The sequence below is a fragment of the Rhincodon typus genome, chromosome 8 (assembly GCF_021869965.1).
Source record: "Rhincodon typus isolate 14 chromosome 8, sRhiTyp1.1, whole genome shotgun sequence".
NCBI classification, from domain to species: Eukaryota; Metazoa; Chordata; class Chondrichthyes; order Orectolobiformes; family Rhincodontidae; genus Rhincodon; species Rhincodon typus.
Genome location: NC_063339.1, coordinates 3,850,015 through 3,872,580, shown reverse-complemented (window position 1 = coordinate 3,872,580; position 22,566 = coordinate 3,850,015). Strand labels below are relative to the sequence as shown.

At 42.8% G+C, this 22,566-nt stretch overlaps 1 protein-coding gene across 1 annotated transcript; it reads left to right on the top strand.

The window, feature by feature from the left end:
- Positions 1–111: 111 nt before the first annotated feature.
- LOC109920730 (ovarian cancer G-protein coupled receptor 1-like) lies at positions 112–18,707 on the top strand. Its single transcript, XM_048599598.1, has 2 exons — positions 112–191; positions 17,380–18,707. The coding sequence occupies exons 1-2, from the start codon at positions 141–143 to the stop codon at positions 18,331–18,333; spliced, it is 1,005 nt and encodes a 334-aa protein (XP_048455555.1). The 5' UTR covers positions 112–140; the 3' UTR covers positions 18,334–18,707.
- The last annotated feature ends 3,859 nt before the right edge of the window (positions 18,708–22,566 follow it).

Sequence of the window (22,566 nt, the reverse complement as noted above, 5' to 3'; positions counted from 1 at the left end):
CTTTTCAGATTACATATTGCAAGATTTTGCTAATTTGGTCGTTTCCTGTTATAACAAGTACACTCCCACCCAGTTGTGATGTCAACTGCTTCCTGCCCGTTCTCAGTGAACTCTCGGTGTCTTTGAAGCATGTTGGAAGAATGTCTGAAAGGGTAGACACTACGGGGAATAGTACTGGGATATTTTCTAAGGTAAGTGTTTTGTCATGCACAAGAGTTGGCCAGACGTAGTCTTAGGCAAACTCTGTAAAACCAAAGGCGTTATTGCATTTTAGATTGATGTGTTTTAGTTATGAACTGGCTTTTTAAGTTGAGAACAATATCAGAGGCAAGTGAACACGGAGAAGAAAATCTTAGGTTCAGCTGGTAACTCGCTACCTCCTCTAAAGCTTGCTTCCTGCCTTTTTCTCTTTCCATGTTTAGGTGCCACCTGTTATGACAAACAGCGTTTTGAAAGCACATCATGTTTACTTTGCACTTAAAATAATATCAAATTCCCAGTGCATGCAGTAAGAAGCTAAGGCTGCATACACTGGAAAGTCAGAATAGTCAGAAAAATAATCCAATCCGCAAGGAAATATTTTAACTATTCTCAAACTACATGTCTGTAAATATGTAGGCACATGTTCTGCTTTAATTTTAATCTTCATGGATCTCTGGTGCAGAAGGTGACAGTGACCCATACCCAAGCTCTACAATTTGGGCCCAAACCTTTCCTTTTTCTCTCAACTCCTCTAAGACCCTCCCTAAGATCTACTTGTTTGACTATGCTATGGAGTACCTGTCCTAATATGCCATTCTTTAAACTAACATATTTTTGTTGAGAAATATATTGCTTGCTTCATTTTAAATTAGGTCTTTGAATTAGTCTTTAGCCTGTATGATTTGAAGAATGATAACATTTTAATTTTTAATGTTATTTCTTTATTTTTCTACCTTATACTAAGAAGGACTGTAATTTTAACTTTTAACTTTGTTTCTTTATTCTTCTACTTCATGCTTCAGATGTCGTACCTAAGTACATTTGTACCTAAGATGGCCCGGGAATTGGTGACGTACCCTTTTCACTGTATTCCTGTACTTGAGTACATGTGACAATAAAATCTAATTCTATTTCTTCTTTGATTCATGTCAAAATACTGAATACTGAAATAACTGCAGAGAGACCGGTATCCCATCACCAAGTCACCCTCTATTTGCTTGTGCACAGAACACTGACTGTAACCAGCCAGCTCAGAGTCAGACCCCCGGAACTGAGGAGATTCTAAATCCTCTACTTATATTGGTTAGCCAGGCTTTTCTGATTGACCCAGGTGAAGGATCTTGTAGTCAATGAGGTCAACCACTACATCCCTTCCCCCAGTAAGTCTGGGGATGTAGGCCTGTTCTTTCTCTTGTATGTTTTCCTGCAACGTTTTCATCCTGGGTCCGGTTCCTCTGATTCTGACTCTGATACAGGCGGCATGTATTGGACTGTAGCTTGTCTCTTGTTTCCGGAGCATCTCGGGAGAGTTTCCTTCTTTTTTGGCGGTGATGATATCGAGGCTGTATCCATTTCAGACTCTCACGCCAGGCGAAGGAAGAGAACCTACAGTTTCTGACAGGCTTTGTGGCCATTCTGAGGGGCCAGGTATGTTTTACTCCTGCCCCGTTTGCAAGTTAACAGCTTTCAGCTGATCCACATGTTTGTTCAGGATTGTATCACCTACCTGAACTTTGTAAGTCATGGGTCCTGACCTCGCATTAACCTCACCTTGTGCCCATATAGGGCCACTTCCATGGTTGAGGCACCAAACTTTGTCCCCTGAATTAAATTGTCTCTCTCACTTAGAGGAGGCATGTGACCAGCATTGACATTCCTGCTGCTGTTTCACCCCAACCCCGCCGTGGTCCGGGAATATCAGGTTTAACCTGGTGCAGAGTCTTCTCCCCATCAGCAACTCTGCTGGAGCTGTTCCTGTTGTTGCATGAGGGGTGGTCCAATAATCGAACAAGAACCGGGACAGCTTGATATCAAGTGACGCCATAGACTACTTCTTTAAGGTTCAGAGATAGTAGGAACAGCCGACGCTGGAGTCTGAGATAACACAGTGTGGAGGTGGAGAAACACAGCGGGCCAGGCATCATCAGAGGAGCAGGAAAGCTGACGTTTCAGGTCAGGACCCTTCTTCTTTAAGCTTCTTCTTTTAGCCTGTGTTCAAAGTTTGGATCGCTCTTTCTGCCAGACCATTGGATGATAAGTGTTATGAAGCTGTCCTTGAATGCTGAGTGCCATTCAACATGGAAATACTGAGACTTCCTGCTGGTAGATGACGCCCTGTTGACTGTTATGAGTACTTCCAGGTGTCCCTGTATCCCAACCGATGCTTGCAGCTTTTTACTCATCATCTTTGAGTTTGCCAAAGGAACTTTATGTGTGTCCAACCACTTTGAAAGGGTGTCCACAATGACCAGGAACATTGAGCCCATGAAAGGACCAGCATAGTCAACATGTAACTGAGTCGAGGTTTACCGGCCATTCCCACAAATGTGGTGGTGCTGCAATTTTTGTCCTTCTTGACACTCTCGGTGCTGTCCCGCCAACGCAGCTATGCTACCATCTTCATCTTGGAAACCCCTGGAATGACCCTGGAGGAGTTCAACCAGTATTTGGCAGTGACCTTTCCTTGGGACAATCACCCTTGCTCTCCATAGTAATATGCTGTCTTCTGCCGTGATCTGGTTTCGTCAGGTCCAGAAAGGTTTCAATCTGGGTTGTGAAGGCCCTTCTGTTTCTTCCATTACCACCAACAATATTAGTGTCGCTAGGACAGGATCTTCTTGTGTCCACAGTCGAATATTGTCAGCAGTGACTGAAAGGTTGTCCAGGAAGTTCAAAACAGACTCTTCCAGAGGAGACACCACCAGTGCAATATCTGCCAGTGGGAGGCGGCTCAACACATATGCATTAGCCACTTGGCTTCCTGCACGGTAGTCTAACTTGTATGCACTGAGAAGAGCCCAAAGCTGAATTCTACTGGAAGCTACGGGCAGCACCGCCTTGTCTTCCTTCAACTGCCCTAGCAGAGGTTTGTGATCTGTTACTTTGACAAATTCCTGTCCGTAAAGATACTGGTGCAACTTCCTCACACCAAAGATGACCGCTAAGCCTTCCTTCTCTATCTGGATATATTTACGTTCGGCATCAACAAAAGTCGAGGAAACGTATGCTATCAGGCTTTCCTCTCCACTGGGCCACCAGTGAGCTAACACTACCCCGATACCGTACGGAGAGGCATCGCATATCAGCACTACATCTTGCTTTGGATCGTGCTGGGCCAATGCCTTAGATGACAATTGCTGCTTTTTCACTTCCCTAAAGGCTACTTGGCTACGCGACCATTTCCAAAGCTTCCCCTTTTTTCAATAAAAGGTGTAAGGGTGCCAAGATGGAGGCCAGGTTTATATATAAATTTTCCGTAATAACTCATTAACCCAAGGAAAGACTTCAGCTCCGGTACAGAAGCGGGAGCCGGGGCTCCTTTGATCATCCTCACTTTCTCTTCCAACAGGTGTAACCCAGTTTTGTCAGCTCTATAACGCAAGTAGGTCACTTGCAGTGCCTGGAACAGACATTCTTCCCTTCAAAGGCGTACATCCACCTGGGAGAAACTTTTAAGCACTATGTCCAAGTTCTCCAAGTGCTCCTCGTTGGTCTTCCCTGTTATTAGTATGTCATCCAGATAAATGGCAACCTGGGGCAGCCCTTTTAAAATGTTCTCCATGGTCCGCTGGAAAAGCTACAGACCGATGATACCCTAAATAGCAGTCTTGCTTACTGACATAAACTCTGATGGGTATTAATTGTACGTCTGGGACTCCTAATCCAGTCACAATTGCAGGTAGGCATGGCTCATAACTCAGCTTCGTAAAGGATAGCCCCCCCCCGCCAACTTTGTGTACAAGTTCTCTATGCGACGGATTGGGTATTTATCCAGCGGCAAGAAATGGTTTACCGTTTGCTTAAAATCCCCAAAAGGCGAACTGAGCTATCAGACTTCACAATCAGTACGATCAGTGCTGCCCATTTTGCAAACTGCACTGCTTTGATGACCCTACTCTCATCACCACTGAAACAACTGCACAGAGGCTGGTATCCCATCACCAAGTCCCCCTTTATTTACTTGTGCACAGTTCACTGGTGGTGGTCAGCCAGCTCGGAGTCAGTCCCCTTGAACTGAGGAGATTCTAGATCCCCTGCTTATATTGGTCAGCCACAGCTTTCCTGATTGGTCCAGGTTAATAAATACGATCAAGGATCTCATAGTCAATAATGTCCACCTGGTTCCAATCACCACAAATACTTTTCCGTGGAGGGTTTGCGGTACTTAAAATGCTGCACAAATAAGTTGTTGTTTATTCTCTTCCTGAAAATGACTTGGGTAACTTCCTTGACACATGTTTCTTTTTCAAGTCTCCCCCTCTCTACCTGAGATGCTTAGGTAGTTGTTCTTTGCATATTAGCTCAGTGTATCCCTGATGGGTAAATGTAAATAGTGAGCCAGATAGTTCCCAAAGAAAAGCTAATCCTGCCTAACAGTCTGGTGTCCACATTTTACAAAAGGACTTACTGAAATAACTATGCTGACTCTTCCACTGCTATACCAAGAGAATGTTGCACTGTCAGAGGTGCATTGAAATAGGTGCAGGAGTAGACCATTCAGCCCTTCAAGCCTGCACTGGCTTTCAGATGCTCTCTTTCAGCTGAAATGATAAATGCAGGCCCTAACTGCCCACTCAGGTGAGGCTAGGAATTTTTCCACAGTGGCCTAGCCAGAACGTCACTAAAATTAGATTATTAAATCATGATTTGATGTTTATTATCCACAGATTGAATGCTGTGTTTCTTGCATCTCAGCAATGGTTGCATCTTGAGTTGTTTTCAACTTGCAACGCAAGCTGAGAAATTCTCTGATGGTAAAGGATTCTATATGAATACAATCTTTCTCTTCACCATGATGTGGAAACAAAGCCCTGACTGCAACATTTTTGCCTTGTTGCTGTTGTGATCCAATCCAATGTTATATCTGTACAAGTCAGATCCCAGACTGAAATCTGCCTTGATAGATCATACTTTGACTTATTTTAATTTAACAAGGTGGTCTTTCACTGAAACACAAACACTCAATGCTGTAAATTCTGGTTTAACAATAAAGTAGAAGCTTATTATGCAAAAAAAATAAAAGAAACCAAACTGTTTACTTGGAACACTAATTTAAAATTTTCAAAACACAGTAAAATATAATTCCATTAATCTCAAATTTCCTCCTATACAGCACTCACACCGGACAGAATTCCCCTCTAATTGACAGGCATAGAGCTTAATTTAAATGTGGCTGCAATGCCCTATCATGAGACTCTGTCAGCCTTTTCTTGGAGCTACAACTGAGCTTAAATTCCTCAGCTTCTGCATTTTAACCATATACACCTGCTCTGGAACTTTTAAACTAAGTCAGTGTCTGCTGATTGTGATGATACTATGACTTTAAGAGGTGTATTTTGTCCTTTTTTCTATGAAAAAAGTTTGAGAAAGAGAGGACCAGCAGTCTGTTTCCAGCTAATAAAATAAATAGCTTGTGCGGCCTTGGGTTTTTGTTTGAAGTTAGAACAGTAGAAGCAGCATGAATAGGTGGAGTCAGACTCCCACAGAACCAGGGTTTTAGTTTAGCTGGTTCTCTTTTTGTTACATTTAAAAGCTTGCATTCTGTGTCTGCTGTCAGAATTGCATGTGAAACAGTCTGTTGTACTGAATTTGCCTTTGCCAAGGGTATGTTTATGGGATGTTATTATATTGGAACAGTTACTGTTTAGTAGTTTTCAATAGAGTTAAAAGTAATACCAATTCTTCTTTCTTTCATTTGTATTTTAACTGTATGTTAAGAACAGTGTGTGTTTTGCTTAAGGTCGAATAGTGGGACCAATTAAATTACTTCTGGAACACAGCACCTTACTTTTGCCTTTAACTAAGATAAAAGTTAGGGTCTAGGCTACCTCCTTGATATATTTGCAGGGGGGTGGGGTTGGTCTGATTCATAACATGACACCCACAACAACTGTGCATGTGTGTGCTAATCCAGAAACATGCATGTGCACAGACCTGCAAATGGTTAAAGGCTGAGAAGTCCAAACGTCCTCTTGCCCCTATACCCCCCGGCCTCATTCTCACATCCCAACTGGTTCCCCTGCCCCCTCACCATCTGACCCTGCCCCTCTGCCTCCTCTCCCCATCCCCACATAACGTGATAATGTGTTGTTTATATTTGTGTCCCCTGCCTTCCCGTCCCTTGCACTGCATCTCACTGAAGCCGTTGAAATGTTCATGCACAAATTTAACCAGTGCACAGTGTACATGCACTGGTGTCAGCAAACATAACCTTAAACTAAATTCCATATAACAAGGTAAGCTCTTTTTTAACAGTCCTAAACCCTTTCTCAGGAACAACTGTTTTACACATCCAGCATCAGCCAAGGCTTCTACAAAAAGAGCCCAAACTGAGGCTAAAATCTTCGTTACCCTCAAAATATGAGTGCCTAAAAACATCAGAATCTTCATTCTGAAAGCCTAATTCAGGACACTGTCCATTTTACTCATTTGTAAACTTTCCAAATGTATCTCTGTCAACTCTCCAAATGAGCAATTGTATTATAGTGAATTATAGCAAGTCATAGAATTTTTACAGCACAGGAAAAGGCACTTTGGCCCTTCGTGTCCATGCTATCACCAGTCAAAAAGCATCCATTTACTCTAATCCTACTTTCCAGCACCTGCCTATGTGCTATGAGCTTGTAAGCTGTGGCATTTCTAGTGTTCATCAAACTACTTTTAGAAAGTGAGTTCCAGGTACCCACCACCCTCTGAATGAAAAAAAGTTTCCTCAAATCTCCTCTAAACTTATCCATCTTGAACACTTAACTGAATTGAAGTTATATTTTCTACCGTCTTAGGAAATACATTCCAACCTTTAACCACTCACCTGCATGTAAACAACTTTACTCATGTCACTTTTGCTTCTTTCCCCCATTATTTTAAATCTGCACCTTCTTGTTCTCAATGTTTTCATCATTGGTAACAGCTTATGTCCTGTCTACTCTCTCTAGACTCCTCATGGTTTTGATTATTTCCACAAAATCTCCTCTCATCCTTATTTTCTCCAAGGAAAACTTTCCTAACTTCTCCATAACTGAAGTTTCCGGTCCCAGGAAGCATCCTGAGTCTTTCCTGCACTCGCTTTATAAATTTCACAGCCTTCCAAAAGAGCAACACCCAAAACTGGACAAAATACTCCAGCTCATGCTGAACTGGTGTAATGTACAAGTTCAAAATAACCTCCTTACTGTTTTAATCTATTGATAAAGCCCAGGACTAAATGCTTTATTAACTGCACTCTCAATCTACCCTGCAGTCTTTAATAGTGTATACAGGTATAAATCCAGTTGTGATAACCATATATAATATATTATTGCCATTTTGAATTTTGGATTTTTAAAGTAGAGACAGATGGAATTTGACATCCACTCTATGAAGATAATTTTTCTTTTTTTGTTTAGGTCAGAAAGTCATACATAATTTCTAAGAAAGCATATGGTTCAGTCAAGTGAGGAAACAGAACAGGGACCGTAACTTTTTATTTGGCTTCAGTTCAAAGAATCAGGTGTTTGTTCAAAAGAGATGTTTACTCCTAACAATAGGGTTTTAGTTTGTGAAGCAGCACCCATAAATGTACACAGTATGCCAGCTGAGGTTTTACAAATTCCTTATACATGTAGAATGTAACCTTCCTGCTTTTGTACTCCATGCCTCTATTAATAAAGCCAAGTACCAAATGCTTTATTAACCATGCTCTGAATCTGTCCTGCCAACTTCAGTGACAAATGCACATAGAAACAGAGGTCCCTCTGCTCCTTCACCACTTTATGCTGTTTTATATAGTCGAACCCTTTATACTGTCTCACATGTTCTCCACGCCATGAAGCAACATATGAATTAGGAGCTGAAATAGGCCATAAGATTGTTGAGCCTGTTGTGCAATTCAATACTCACCTAGCTGATCTGTTTCCAATTTGAATTCCGCATTCTCAATGATGCCCAACAATCTTTAATTTCTCTGCCTAACAACAAGCTATATTGCAGTGGTTCAAAAAGACAGCTCACCACCACATTCTCAAAGACAATTGAGGAATGGGCAATAAAATGCACTTGCTTTGCTAGCAACACCCACCTCCTGAAAATTTGTTGAGCGAATAAAATAAACAAGTGCCTTGTATTTTTAATTAATCTCTGCAGGAAGATTGAGGAAATATAAAAGAAAATAAAGGGCAACTCACATTTTAATACCATCTTTCCCAAGGCCTTCCAGCTGAAGGAGGGAACTTGTGCTTGAAGGCAGAGGATGTGGGAGAGATCCCAAATGAATATTTTGCATAGCTCTTCACCCAGGAGAAGGATATGGAGGATAGTGAGATCAGAGTGGAACATGGTAATATTCTATGGAATTTTCAGATCAAGAAGGAAGTGGTTTTGGGTCTCTTCAAGAGCATTATGGTGGATAAGTCCCCAGGGCCCGATGGTATCTACCCCAGGTTTTTGAAAGAGGCAACAGAGGAGATTGCTGGGGACTTAACCAAGATCTTTGTATCTTTGCTAGTCACTGGTGAGGTCACAGAGGACTGGTGAGTAGCTAATGTTGTTCCTCTATTCAAGAAGGGAGTTAGGGGTAATCCAGGAAACTATAGACCGGTGAGTCTCACATTGGTGGTTGGAAAGCTATTGGAAAGAATTCTTAGGGATAGGATTTACACGCATATTTGGAAAAGCATGGCCTAATTAAGGACAGTCAGCCTGGCTTTGTGCAGGACAGGTCATGTTGAACAAACTTGATTGAATTTTTTGAGGAGGTGACAAAGGTAATTGATAAGTGTAGAGCAGTAGATGTTGTCTCCATGGATTTTGGTAAGGCTTTCAACAAGGTCTCTCATGGTAGGCTCATCCAGAAGATTAAGTTGCATGGGATCTGCGGTGACTTGACCGCATGGATTCAAAATTGGCTTGCCCATAGAAGGCAGAGGGTAGTGGTGGAAGGGTGTTTTTCTGGCTGCAGGTCTGAGATTAATGGTGCTCTGCAGAGAACCATACCGGGACCTCTGCTGTTTGTGAATGACTTGGATGACAATGTAACTGGGTGGGTTAATAAGCTTGCAGACAATACAAAGATCTGTGGAGTTGTGGATGATGTAGAAGGTTCTCAAAGGATACAGTGGATATAGATAAATTGCGGATATGGGCGTAGAAATGGTAGATAGAGTTAAATCTGTACAAGTGTGAGGTGCTACACTTTGGGAGATCAAATGTTAAGGAAAAGTATACAGTTAATGGCAGGACCCTGAACAGCACTGATGTACAGAAGGATCTTGGGGTTCAAGTCCATTACTCCTTTAAAGTGGCCACATAAGTAGATAGGGTGATAAAGAAGGCGTATGGCATGCTTGCCTTATGCGGTTGGGGAACTGAGTACAAGAGTCAGGATGTCACGTTGCAGCTTTGGTTAGGCTATACTTAAAGTATTGCATTCAATTCAATTACCGGAAGGATGTGGAGGCTTTGGAGAGGATGCAGAAGAGTTTAACCATATTTTCACTGAATTAGATGGCATGAGGCTGAAACAATCTCAGGTTTTTTTTGGAGCATTGGAGGCTAGGGGAGACTTGATTGAAGTCTATAAAATTATGAGATGCATAGATAGGGTTGACGGTCAGAATCTTTCTCTCAGAGGTGAAATATCTGAAACTAGGGGGTTGGAAACTACGGCATTTAAAGTTAGAGGGGGAAAGTGCAAAGGAGATGTGAGGGGCACTTTTTTTACACAGAGAGTGGTAGGGGTCTGGAACGCACTGGCAGGGATGGTGCTGGTGCAGTTATAATAGGGGCATTTAAGGGTCATTTAGATAAGCACATGAACATGCAAGGAATGGAGGGATATGGACCAAGGGCAGGCAGAAGGGATTAGTTTAATTTGGCATCATGTTTGGCACAACATCGTGGCTGAAGGGTCCATTCCTGTGCTGTATGCTCTATGTTCTATGATGAAGCAGTGTTTGTGAAGTGTAGGCATAGTTATAATATAGCACATGACAGCCAATTGCAAATTGAACACAACAAGATCTCATAATTTTGGGTCAAAGTCCTGGAATTTCTTTCCTAACAGAGGAGGTGATTCTGGTGGTATTATCGCTGGACTGTTAACCCAGAGATGCAAATAACATTCTGGGGACCCGGGTTCGAATCCCACCACGACAGATGGTAGAATTTGAATTCAATAAAATATCTGGAATTAAGAATCTGACAATGACCATGAATCCATTGTCAATTGTTGGGAAAAACCATCTGGTTCACTGATGTCCTTTAGGGAAGGAAACTGTCATCGCTGTCTGGTCTGGGCCTACATGTGACTCCAGACCCACAGCAATGTGGTTGACTTTTAACTGCCCTCTGGGCAATTAGGGACAGGCAATAAATGCTGCCTAGTCAGTGATACCCTCAGCCTGTTAATGAATAAAGAAAATAAAACAGCAGTGTGGGTCTACCTACAGCACATGGATTGTAGCAGTTCAAACGAGGGATGGGCATTAAATGCTGGCCAGCCAGCAACACCCACATCCCATGAATTAGTAAAGAAGAATCAGTAATGTGATCATGATTTTTTTTTTTTAATTCACTTATGGGTTGTGGGCGTCTCTGGCTGGGCCAGCATTCATTTCTCGTCCCTAGTTGCCCCCTTGAGAAGATGGCGGTGACCTGCCTTCTTGAACCGCTGCAGTCCATGTGCTGTAGGTTGACCCACAATGCCCTTAGGGAGGGAATTCCAGGATTTTGACCCACTGAAGGAACAGCAATAGATTTTCCAAGTCACGATTGTTATAGACCAGACCAAACCTCTCAAAATATTCAGAAGATCGTCCAGACCCTAACTTTTTCTTATTTTAAAGGTAAATGTAGGATGCTGTGTTCTTGATGCAATTCGATTGGTCAAACTACTGGATTTCAAGCAAAACACACTTTATTCATTCAGTATAGTTAAAATACAACAAAAGAAAGAAGGAACTGGAAAAGCGTAACTCTATTGGAAAACATAATAGATAAGTTCCGTTATAGTAAAGTCCCATATACACACCCTCAGCAAAAGACAAATTCAGAAAACAGATTGTCTCACACGCAACTCCCATAGCAGGCAGAGAACTCCCAGCTTTTGGATCTAACTGAGAGAGGGAAAAATAGCTTTCACTTCTTCAAAACCCCAACAGCAACTGCTGAAAGCTGAACTAAAGACCCTGGTTCTATAGGAGTTTGACCATACAATATTTCTACTGTTCCGACTTTTAAAATAAACCCAAGGCCTCACAAGCTGGCTGTTCTGACTAGACAGCACAGTACCTCTGTCTCAAAACCTGTCTTTAAAGATAAAAAAAACATAATAACTCTTAAAGACACAGCATTGTCACAGGATGGAGACCAACTTGGAGGAGAACTTGCAAGTGGTGGTGTTCCCATGTATCTGCTGCCCTGTCCTTCTAGATCATTATCAGATCATCTATTTTAGTGACGTTGACAGGTTATCATGGTGTGTGTGTGTATGTGTGTGTGTCCAACCACTATGTCACAGAACAAAGCAAGGTCAACCACATTGCTATCAAAGTGGATTTACATGTAGACCAGATGGCATCCTTCATTCCCTTAATGAGCCAGGGAGATTTTTATGACAATCAACAGTACTTAACATATTGCCATCAGATGAGCATATGTGTAGAGAGAAAAACAGGATTACCACTTTGAGCATTTTCTGTTTGTAATTCAGAAATTTTGCACCAGTGATGAGTGTGCCTGGCATTAACCCAGCAATGTAGAAAGTCCCGTTGACACAAAGCAGGACAAATTTAATTTGGGCAACTACTGCCCCATCTCGATCATCAGTAAAGTGATGGAAGGTGTCAGTAACAGTGCTATCAAGCAGCACCTGCTCAGCAATAACCTGCTCAGTGACGCCCAGTTTGGGTTCCGCCAGGGCCACTCAGCTCCTGACCTTATTACAGCCTTGGTTCAAACATGGATAAAAGAGCTGAATTCCAGAGGTGAGGTGAGAGTGACAGTCTTTGACTTCAATGTAAATTTAACCAAATGTGGCATCAAGTGTCCACAGCCAGACTGGACTCCAACCAGTGGGGAATTTTAACCTCGACCCTCATTGACTCCAGTTTTGCTGTGGATTCTCGATGACACATTGTGATTGTTGGAAGTCAGTCATCCTAGTCTTAGGATATCACTGCAGGAGTTCCTCAGGGTAATGTCCAAGGTGCAAATATCTCCAGTCATAGACTCATAGGGTTGTACAGCACAGAAACAGACCCTTCAGTCCAACTTTCCTGTGCCAACCAGATATCCTAAACCGACCTAGTATCATTTGCCAACATTTGGCCCATTTTCCTCTAAATACTCCCTATTCATATACCCATCAAGATGCCTTTTAAATGTTGTAATTGTACCTGCCTCTACCACCTCCTCTGGCACCTTGTTCCAGACACTCATCACCCTCTGTGTGAAAAAGTTGCCCCTTAAGTCCCTTTTTATATCTTTCTCCTCTCACGTTAAACCAATGCTCTCTAGTTTTAGGCTCCCCTATCCCAGGTAAAAAGACCTTGGTTAGTCACCCTATCCATGTCCCTCATAATTTTATAAACCTCCATAATGTCACCCCTCAGCCTCCAATGCTCCAGGGAAAATAACCCCAGCCTATTCAGCCTCTCCCTATAGTTCTTTTCATGAATTACCTTTGTTCTATCATAAAGAAGGAATTCAAAATGTTCACTAATGATTGCACAATGTTCAGCACCATTCACGACGCTTCAGATACTAAAGTGGACCACGTCCTAAGACAGCAAGACCTAGGCAATATCCAGGCTTGGACTGACAAGCGGAAAATAGCATTTGTCACACAAGGCATGAAATATAGGCATTCCATGCCTATAAGGCACAAGTCAGGAGTGTGATGGAATACTCCCCACTTGCCTGGATGGTTGCAGCTCCAACAACACTCAAGAAGCTCAACACCATCCAGGACAAAGCAGCCGCTTGATTGGCACCACGTCCACAAGCATCCGCTCCCTCCACCACCGACACTCAGTAGTAGCTGTGTGTACCTTCTACAAGATGGATTGCAACAACTCACTGAAGCTCTTTAGACAGCACCTTCCAAACCCAAGACTCCTAGCACCTTGAAGGAGAAAGGCAGCAGAGAGATGGGAACATGGATATTCCTTTCCAAGCCACTCAATATCCTGACTTGGAAATATGTCACTGTTTGTTTGCTATCACTGAGTTAAAATTCTGGAAGTGCTTTGCTGCCAGCATTGTGAGTGTACATTCAATGCTGGCCTAGCTAGTGACACTCACTCTGTGAAGGAACATAAAATTAAACTTGCTGCCTTTAATTTCTTCTGGTAGTTATAACTTTATATGCTGTTACCATCTGTATACTGCAAATGGACATGACCTTTGTGAACCTTTTGACTAATGTGCAAGGCACAACTACTATCCAAAGAAATTCACAGTACTGCATCTGATAAGGGATCACACCTCAGTATTTTTTCCATTTCTGTTACCAATTAGTGTCCTTAAACAAAGCTAGAAATTACTGTTGGTACTGAGGGGAGATGCATGTTGATGACACTTGTAAAACATTTCTCTCTCTGCTTTTTCAGTGGAACAGTTAAACTATTTAAAACAACTCAATTAATTCATCAGCCAACCACAGAGCAATGATTTGAATATGTTAAGCATGAGTCAGCCATCATCTAGCAGCAAAATCTATCCAATTTCTTTCTCCTTCTAAAACAATCCCTTGTGTTCAAGGATGACTTGTTCCACTGCAGTTCAATGGGTCTGAGATGGCAAGTAAACCTAATATCCGATGTGTTCAACCTGCCACATCTGGGTTAGCCGGTGTTTGAAAGGCCATGGGGATGAGCTATTGGGAGGTTTGTGTGTTGTCTCCAATGCCTCAACATTGCCACTTCAAGTTCCCAAACAAAGTTTCTCAATATCTTCATCCGCTTCACACTCCCGACCAACCCTTCCACCACACCCAGCACCTTTCCATGCAACCGGAAGAAGTGCTACACCTGCCCCTACTCCTCACCTCTCACCTCCATCCAAGGCCCCAAACAATCATTCCAAATCTGGCAGAGACCTGTACATCTTCAAACCTTGACTATTGCAACCGTTGCTCCCAATGTGTTCTCCTCTAAATGAGAGAGACCAAGTGCAGCTGCACTTTGTATGCTCCAATCAACACCACCTTCTGGTTTCCAGCCATTTCAACTCCCCTTCCCACTCCCTGGGTGACACGTCCACCCTGGGCCTCATCCACTGCCACAATGAGGCCACACATAAACTGGAGGAACAACACCTTATATTCCGCCTCAGGAGCTTACAGCCTAATGGCCTCAGCGTAAAGTTCAACAGCTTCAAAATCTCCCCATCCCCAGGTGTTCAGACGAATGAGGGGGGATCTCATAGAGACTTATAAAATTCTAACAGGACTGGAGAGGGTAGATGCAGGGAGGATGTTCCCGATGGTGGGTGTGTCCAGAACCAGGGGTCACAGTCTGAGGATTCGGGGTATACCATTTAGGACGGAGATGAGGAGACATTTCTTCACCCAAAGAGTGGTGAGCCTGTGGAATTCATTACCACAGGAAGTAGTTGATGCCAAAACTGAATTCTGAGGAAGGGTCACTGGACCCGAAACATTAACTCTGTTTTCTCCTTCACAGATGCTGCCAGACCTGCTGAGCTTTTCCAACAACTTTGTTTTTGTGATTGATTAGGGATAGTCAATATGGCTTTGTGAGTGAGAAATTGTGTGTCACTAACTTGATTGAGATTTTTGAAGAAGTGACAAAGAAGGTTGACAGAAACATAGCAGCAGGATGAGGCCACTCGGCCCTTCAAACCTGCTCTGCCATTCTTCACAAGCATGTCTGATCATCCAACTCAATAGCCTGATCCTGCTTTCTCCGCATAGCCTTTGATCCCAATCGCCCCAAGTGCTATATCTAGTCACCTCTTGAATACATTCAATGTTTTGGCATCAACTACTTTGTTTTTGTTCCTGATTTACAGCATCCGCAGTTCTTTCAGTTTTTATCTCAAATTAGTCCTTGACTTTGGTGTGAAGAGCAAGTTGGTAGGTATAGGAAATGCTGGATGACCAGAGAAATGAGGCTCTTGTCAAGAAAAAGAAGGAAGCATATGTCAGGTATAGACAGCTGGGATTGAGTGAATCCCGTAAAGAGTATAAAGGCAGTAGGAGTATACTTAAGGGGGAAATCAGGAGGGCAAAATGGGGACATGAGATAGCTTTGGTAAACAGGATTAAGGAGAATCCAAAAAAATTCTATAAATACATTAAGGACAAAAGAGTAACTCGGGAGAGAATAGGGTCCTTTAAAACCGCAGGAGATGGGTGAGATACTAAACAAGTATTCTGCATCAGTATTTACTGTAGAGAAGGACATGGAAGCTAGAGAACTATGATAAATAAATAATGATATTCTGAAAAGTGCCCATATCACAGACGAGGAGGTGCTGGATGTCTTACAGCACATAAAGATGGATAAATCCTCAGGACCTGATCAGGTGTATCCCACAACTCTGTGGGAAGCTAGGGAAGTGATTGCTGGACTCCTTGGCGAGATAGTTGTATCATCAATTAGCCACAGGTGAGGTGCCGGAAATCTGGAGGTTGGCTAACGTGGTGCCACTATTTAAGGTAGGTGGTAAGGAAAAGCCAGGGAACTGTAGACTAGTGAGCCTGACATCAGTGGTGGGTAAGTTGTTGGAGGGGATTCTGAGGGACGGGATTTACATGTACAAAGGTGAGGACTGTCAAAATGAATAATTTTCTTGTACATATGTATATCCCATTGCGTGTGCAACAATGAAAGCAAATCGAACACACAGAAACACCAGCCTACCTGATTGTAATAAATTCCGTACCACCCATGATTTCAGTCATTTTTCTACCTAATTTGCAATACCTGATCAGAACAACCCTGAACAAATTCCCAGAGTTGACCTACAGGAAGAGGATTGGAGATATATTTTGGGTCTAAAGTAGCTCCAGGCTGTCTGCAGTCTGGCATTTAGAGTTAGTTGCATTCCTATTGATTAGTAATATTGTTTAGAATACATATGGCTCTCTACAACATTTCTCTCTACAACAACTTACATTTACATATATAGTGTCTCCAGGATATTGGAGAGGTGATGGCCTAGTGGTATTATCGCAGGAATGTTAATCCAGAGACCCCAGGTATTGTTCTGGGGCCCTGAGTTCAAACCTCACCACAGCAGATAGTGGAATTTGAATTCAATAAAAAAAAATCCAGAAGACTTTGTCCTATGACAACCATGATTCCACTTTAAATTGTTGTAAAGCCCCCTCTGATTCGCTAATGTCCTTTAGGGAAGGAAACTACCATCTTTACCTGGTCTGCCCTACATGTGACTCCAGACCCACAGCAATGTGGTTGACTCTTAACTACCCTCTGGGCAATTAGAGTAATAAATGCAGACCTAGCCAGTGACACCCTCATCCTGTCAATGAATTTTAAAAGAACAAAAACAGGGAAAGGTGCTGCAAAAGAATGTAAATTTGACATCATTAACACAGAGCCAGAGAAGGTGATATTGGAACGGATGAAGCAAAAAGTCGGCCTGAGCAGTCCTACACAGGAAATCATGACCGCGAATGCTAGACTGCAGGATGGTGCCACATGCTGTTTACTGCAATACCAAAACAGCCACTGTGAACAAATATAACCAAACTGAAAAATCCTTTTATAGCTATAGAACTTAGCTAGACAATGCAACACTGCTTTACAATAACTAGAATCTGGATCATTTAGCCTTTGGCCTTTCCACTATTAACAGGATCATGGTATAATATCTACAACTTTTCTATCTGATCCTTCAAATCCCTCAGTGTCAAAACTCTGTTGATTTTGGTCTTGAATATACTCATTGACTGAACGTCTATAGTCCTGTGAGGTAGAGATTCCAGAAATTTACATCTCCCTGAGTGAAGAAGTTTCCCTTCGTTTCATTCTTAAATGGCTGACTCATTATCCTGATGCATGATTGTTAGGGTAGCATTGGCCCCACGGTGTATTTTTCTGGTAAGTGTCTGTGCTTAGACATGAAGAAGTGCTATTAGGATTTCCCATTGAGTATTCATGTATATCTCTCTCCTCCATCTCTCACTCACTGTTTTCTTGATTTTATCAATAGAATGCTACGTGTGATATTCAATATTCCTTCGACTATTGGATATTTTCAATTGTCTATCTCTTGGTGTTCTTCCTGGGCCTGCCCATAAACTGTGTCGCCCTTTACACAGCCTACAAGCAAGTGAGGCGCAAGAATGAACTGGGAGTATACCTCTTCAATCTGACTGTGGCTGATCTGCTCTATATATTAACCCTGCCCTTCTGGATCGATTTCACTATGAACCATGACAATTGGCGAGCTGGAGCTACCATGTGTCGTATCTGCTCCTTTTTGACCCACACAAATTTATATGCAAGCTCTGTCTTCCTGTGCTGTATTTCCTTTGACCGTTACCTCGGGGTGGTTCATCCTATGAAGTTGACTAGAGTCCGCACGGTGAGAGCAGCGATCGCAATCAGCTGTGTTGCCTGGCTCAGCCAATCAGCTTTCAATCTTGAACTGTTGATCAAACCAGAGATAGCCAATGAATCCACCAGTCACAAGTTGTGCTACGATATCTACCCCATCGAATCTTGGAAGGCAAATCTCAACTATTTCAGGATTTTCTTTGGATTCCTGCTCCCATTTGCTCTGATCTTCATCTTCTACTGGAGAATTTATAACTCGGTGAGGAGCAGTATTGCTACTCTGCGCCATGAAAAGAGAAGAGTGGTGAAGCTAATGCTGAGCATCACAGTGGGTTTCACCATCTGCTTCTTCCCCTACCATACGCTGCTGTTGGTCCGGAGCATCATGGAGAAGGACTGCACCTTCGTAAGCTACATCTTCATCCCTTACCGATTATCGGTGGCTCTCATCTGCATGAATTGCATCCTGGACCCAATCCTGTATTGTTTTGTGAATGAGACAGCACGCAGGGATATCCTACTTGTCATACTGTGCAGGAAAGGGACCAATGTCTATAGGGACAGAAAACTGCAATCCAACAATATGTCAGAGACTGTGATTCTTTAATAAAACAAAGAATGCTACAAACGCAGTATCTGTGGCAGGAGAAAACAACAGAGTTAATGTTTCAGAAAGAATGACCTCTTATCAGAACCAAAAGAAGTTAGAGATTGAACAGGTTTGAAACAAGATCAGATTTGGGTAAATGGAGGATTAGAAGGAAAAAGCATCAGACAATTCCAACATTCCAACATCAGTATATTAACACGCTGAATGCACTCTCCATTGGTTTGTAATTATGGAAAAGTGAAAGGAATTGTAGGATTCAGTTGTGTCATGATCGAGGTTAAGGCCGAACATCCCAATTTAGGAAAAGGCAACATTTAGCTTCTACAGCATGCAGTAACTCAAAGAGCTGGCCATTCACCACAAGCCCAATTAGCTGCCCAAAACAAAAACAGAAATTGCTGGAAAAGCTCAGTAGGTCTGACAGCATCTGTGGAGAGAAATCAGAGTTAACGTTTTGGGTCCAATGACCCTTCCTCAGAACTGATGGCAGCTAGGAAAATGTTGCTTTTTATGCAGAAGATAGGGTGGGGGGAGAGGGTAATGAGTATACAATAGGTGGGAACAGAGCCCAAAGAGAGAGAACAGTTGGACAGACAAAGGAATAGATAATGATCCGGTTAAGTGGGTGAATAGCTGTTAATGGGGACTGTTAGCAGCTAACAATGGGTTGTGTGTAATAGCAGACTGTGTGATGACAAGACTTGGTGTGCAGAGGTTTGGGTAAGGACATGGGAGACCTCAAGTCCAGGAATTGTCGAATTCAATGTTAAGTCCAGAAGGCTGTGGAGTTCCCAAGCGAAAAATGAAATGCTGTTCTTCCAGCTTGCGCTGACCTTCATTGCAGCAAGCCTGAGACAGAGATGTTGGCCAGGGAACAGGATGGTACGTTGAAGTAGCAGGCAACTGGAAGGGTCTATTTTGTGGGCAGAACATAAGTGTTCTGCGAAGCAGTCACCCAGTCTGTACTTTGTTTCACCAATGTAGAGGAGACCACATTGTGAACAGTGAATGCAGTAGACTAGGTTGAATCAAGTGTCCTTGGAAACTAAGGAAGGACAGGGGTTACACTTCTGCATTTGCAGGAGAAGGTGATATGGGGCCATGGGGAAGCATTGCCCAAAAAGCTGCTGGTTTGGTCAGCTGCTTGACACTACCTTCACCATCTTCTAACAAAAGGTTGGACAGGCTCGTTATATAGGATGAAGACGTGGCTGAAAGGATAGTGGAGGGGGAGGGTTTCAGATACATAGCGCATTGGGAACAGTTCTGGGGAAGATGAGTCCTGTACAAACTGGACGGGTTACACCTGGGCAGGACCAGGACTGATGTCCTTGGGGGGGATATTTGGCCGTGTGGTTGGGGAGGGATTTAAATCAGTGCAGGAGGGGGATGGGAACCAGAGGAGTATGGTAGTAGATGCAGAAATTGAGGGAGCAGTAGAAGGCAAAAATGACTAAGAATAAGAACAGGCAGGGAAACACTGCTCAAAATAGCGGGGTGGTGGGGGTGCGGGGAGTTGGTCTGAAATGCATGTGTTTCAATGTGAGAAGTATAATGGGCAAGGTAGATGACCTTAGAACTTTGGTTAGTACATGGAACTGTGACATTATTGCGATTACAGAGACTTGGCTGAAAGAGAGACAGGACTGGCAGCGGAATGTACCAGGATTTAGATGTTTCAGGTGTGATAGAAGGGGATGTAAAAGGGGTGGGGGAGTTGCATTACTGGTAAAGGGGTATCTCACAGCTGTACAGAGGAAGCGTACATCAGAGGACTTGTGCAGCGAAGCAATGTGGGTAGAATTCAGGAATAGGAAAGATGAAATCACAGGGATGGGGGTATACTACAGGCCTCCCAATGGCCAGCAGGAGATAGAGCAGAGAATATGTTGGAAAGATGTAAAAACAGCAGCGATGTTGCGGTGGGGATTTTAACATCCCCAATATCGACTGGGACTCACTGGGCTTGGATGGGGTGGAATCTGTAAAGACCTTTCAGGAGAGTTTCTTGATACAATATGTAAACAGTCCAACCAGGGATGGGGTTACACTGGACCTGGTTTTGGGAAATGAGCCCAGCCGGGTGAATGAAGTTTCAGTAGGGGAGTATTTTGGGAATAGTGACCATAATACTGTGAGTTTTAAGATGCTCATGGATAGGGATAGTAGCAGTTCTCGGGGGAAGGTGTTAAATTGGAGAAAGATGAACTACAACAATATTAGGCAGGAACTGGAGAATTTTGATTGGGGGCGGCTGTTTTAGGGTAAATCTACATCGGACATGTGGGAGTATTTCAAACTGCAGTTGTAAGAGTTCAGGAGCAGCACGTTTCTGTCAGAATGAAGGATGGGTTTGGGCAAGTTATGTGAACCTTGGATGACCAGGGATGTCATGACCTTGGTCAGAAAGGAAAAGGAAGGATACATGAGGTCTGGGAGGATGGGAACGGATGAAGCCCTTGAAGTATATAAGGAATGTAGGAAAGAACTTAAACAAGGAATTAGAAGAGCTTTAAAGGGTCATGAAAAGTCATTAGCAAACAGGATTAAGGAGAATCCTGAGGCTTTATATATATATAAAAAAAGCATGAGGGTAGCCAGGAAAAGGGTTGGCCCACTCAAGGACAAAGGAGGAAATCTGTGTGTGGAGCCAGAAGGGATAGGTGAGGTCCTAAATGAATACTTTGTGTCAATACTCACCAAAGGAATTGATGGGAGATGATCTCAGGGAAGGGAGTGTTGAGTTTCTAAGCCAAGTTGCTATTAAAGAGGAATATCCTTTATTGTCAACAGCAAAGTTGCTGGAAAAGCTCAGCAGATCTGTGAAGTAAAAAACAAAGTTAACATTTCGGGTCAGATGACCCTTCCTCAGAACTGATGAGGAATGGTCACCAGACCCAAAACGTTAACTCTGTTTTCTCCTTCACAGATGCTGCCAGACCTGCTGAGCTTTTCCAGCAACTTTGTTTTCGTTCCTCATTTACAGCATCCGCAGTTCTTTCGATTTATCCTTTATTGTCACGTGGATTGAATATAAAATACAGTGAAAAATGTGTACCGTCGCTATGCATAAGCACCATTCACATTAACTTAGAATAATGTGGAGGTGCTGGTGTTGGACTGGAGTGGGCAAGGTCAGAAATTACACAGCACCCAACACCAGATTATAGTCCAACAGGTTTATTTGAAAACACACTCACACTCTCACCCTGTCTCGCGCACACGCACACACACAGTCACTGTCTCTCTCCCACACACACACACACACACACTCTCTCTCTCTCTCACCTCCCCCCCACACACACACATTCACTATCTCTCTCCCTCACACACACAGAGACAGACACACACACACACGTGAATCTATGCAGTGAATTTGTATTTGCAGATGCATTCTATTTTTTTCAAAAAACACATTTTTTAGACAGTCAGTCAATGTGGCATTTTATAAATTCCAACTTTAGAAATAAAACCAGTCTGACTCCAAACCAAAACACAATCAGATTCTAAACAAGGTCTCACACCTAACATGCATTGTCTGACCTAAAATGTCACCTCTTCGTTACACTGAAAAAACCTTTAGTTCTCTCAGGGCAGTGACTTCACAGGAATTTGGGGATTTACATATACACATTAATCAATTAAAACCATCTAACTGATTAAAGATTTAACAACATCTTAGGTTTGTTTAATGCATCCTCATCAGTTGTGTGACCCTTTGATCTTTTACTTATTAAATTCTGTGTCTGATGCCACATCTCTCACGAACACCTGAGGAAGCAACAAGGCTCCGAAAGCTTGTGTTTTCAAATAAAACTGTTGGACTATAAGAGATAACAAGGTGTAGAGCTGGATGAACACAGCAGGCCAAGCAGCATCAGAGGAGCAGGAAAGCTGACGTTTCAGGTCTAGACCCTTCTTCAGAAAAAGGGTTCAGAAAAATCCTTTTCTGAAGAAGGGCCTAGACCCTTCAGGTCAGCTTTCCTGCTCCTCTGATGCTGCTTGGTCTGCTATGTTCATCCAGCTCTACACCTTGTTATCTCAGATTCTCCAGCATCGGCAGTTCCTACTATCTCTGTTGGACTATAACCTGGCTTTGTGTGATTTTTGAACTAAGAATAAGGTAGTAAAAAAAGGATAACTTAAAGAAAGTCCAAACTTTCCTTCTCCACTGCTGCAGCATCCTGCTGCCAGAGTCCCGCACATTTCTACCCCCCCCCCCCCCCCCCC

What these genes read in the sequence shown, in the direction of transcription:
- LOC109920730 (XM_048599598.1), top strand. Translation starts at nt 141, where the DNA reads ATGTCTGAAAGGGTAGACACTACGGGGAATAGTACTGGGATATTTTCT. An exon ending in GTACTGGGATATTTTCTAAG is followed by an intron (nt 192 to 17,379) that starts GTAAGTGTTTTG and finishes TTTTATCAATAG; the next exon opens with AATGCTACGTGTGATATTCA.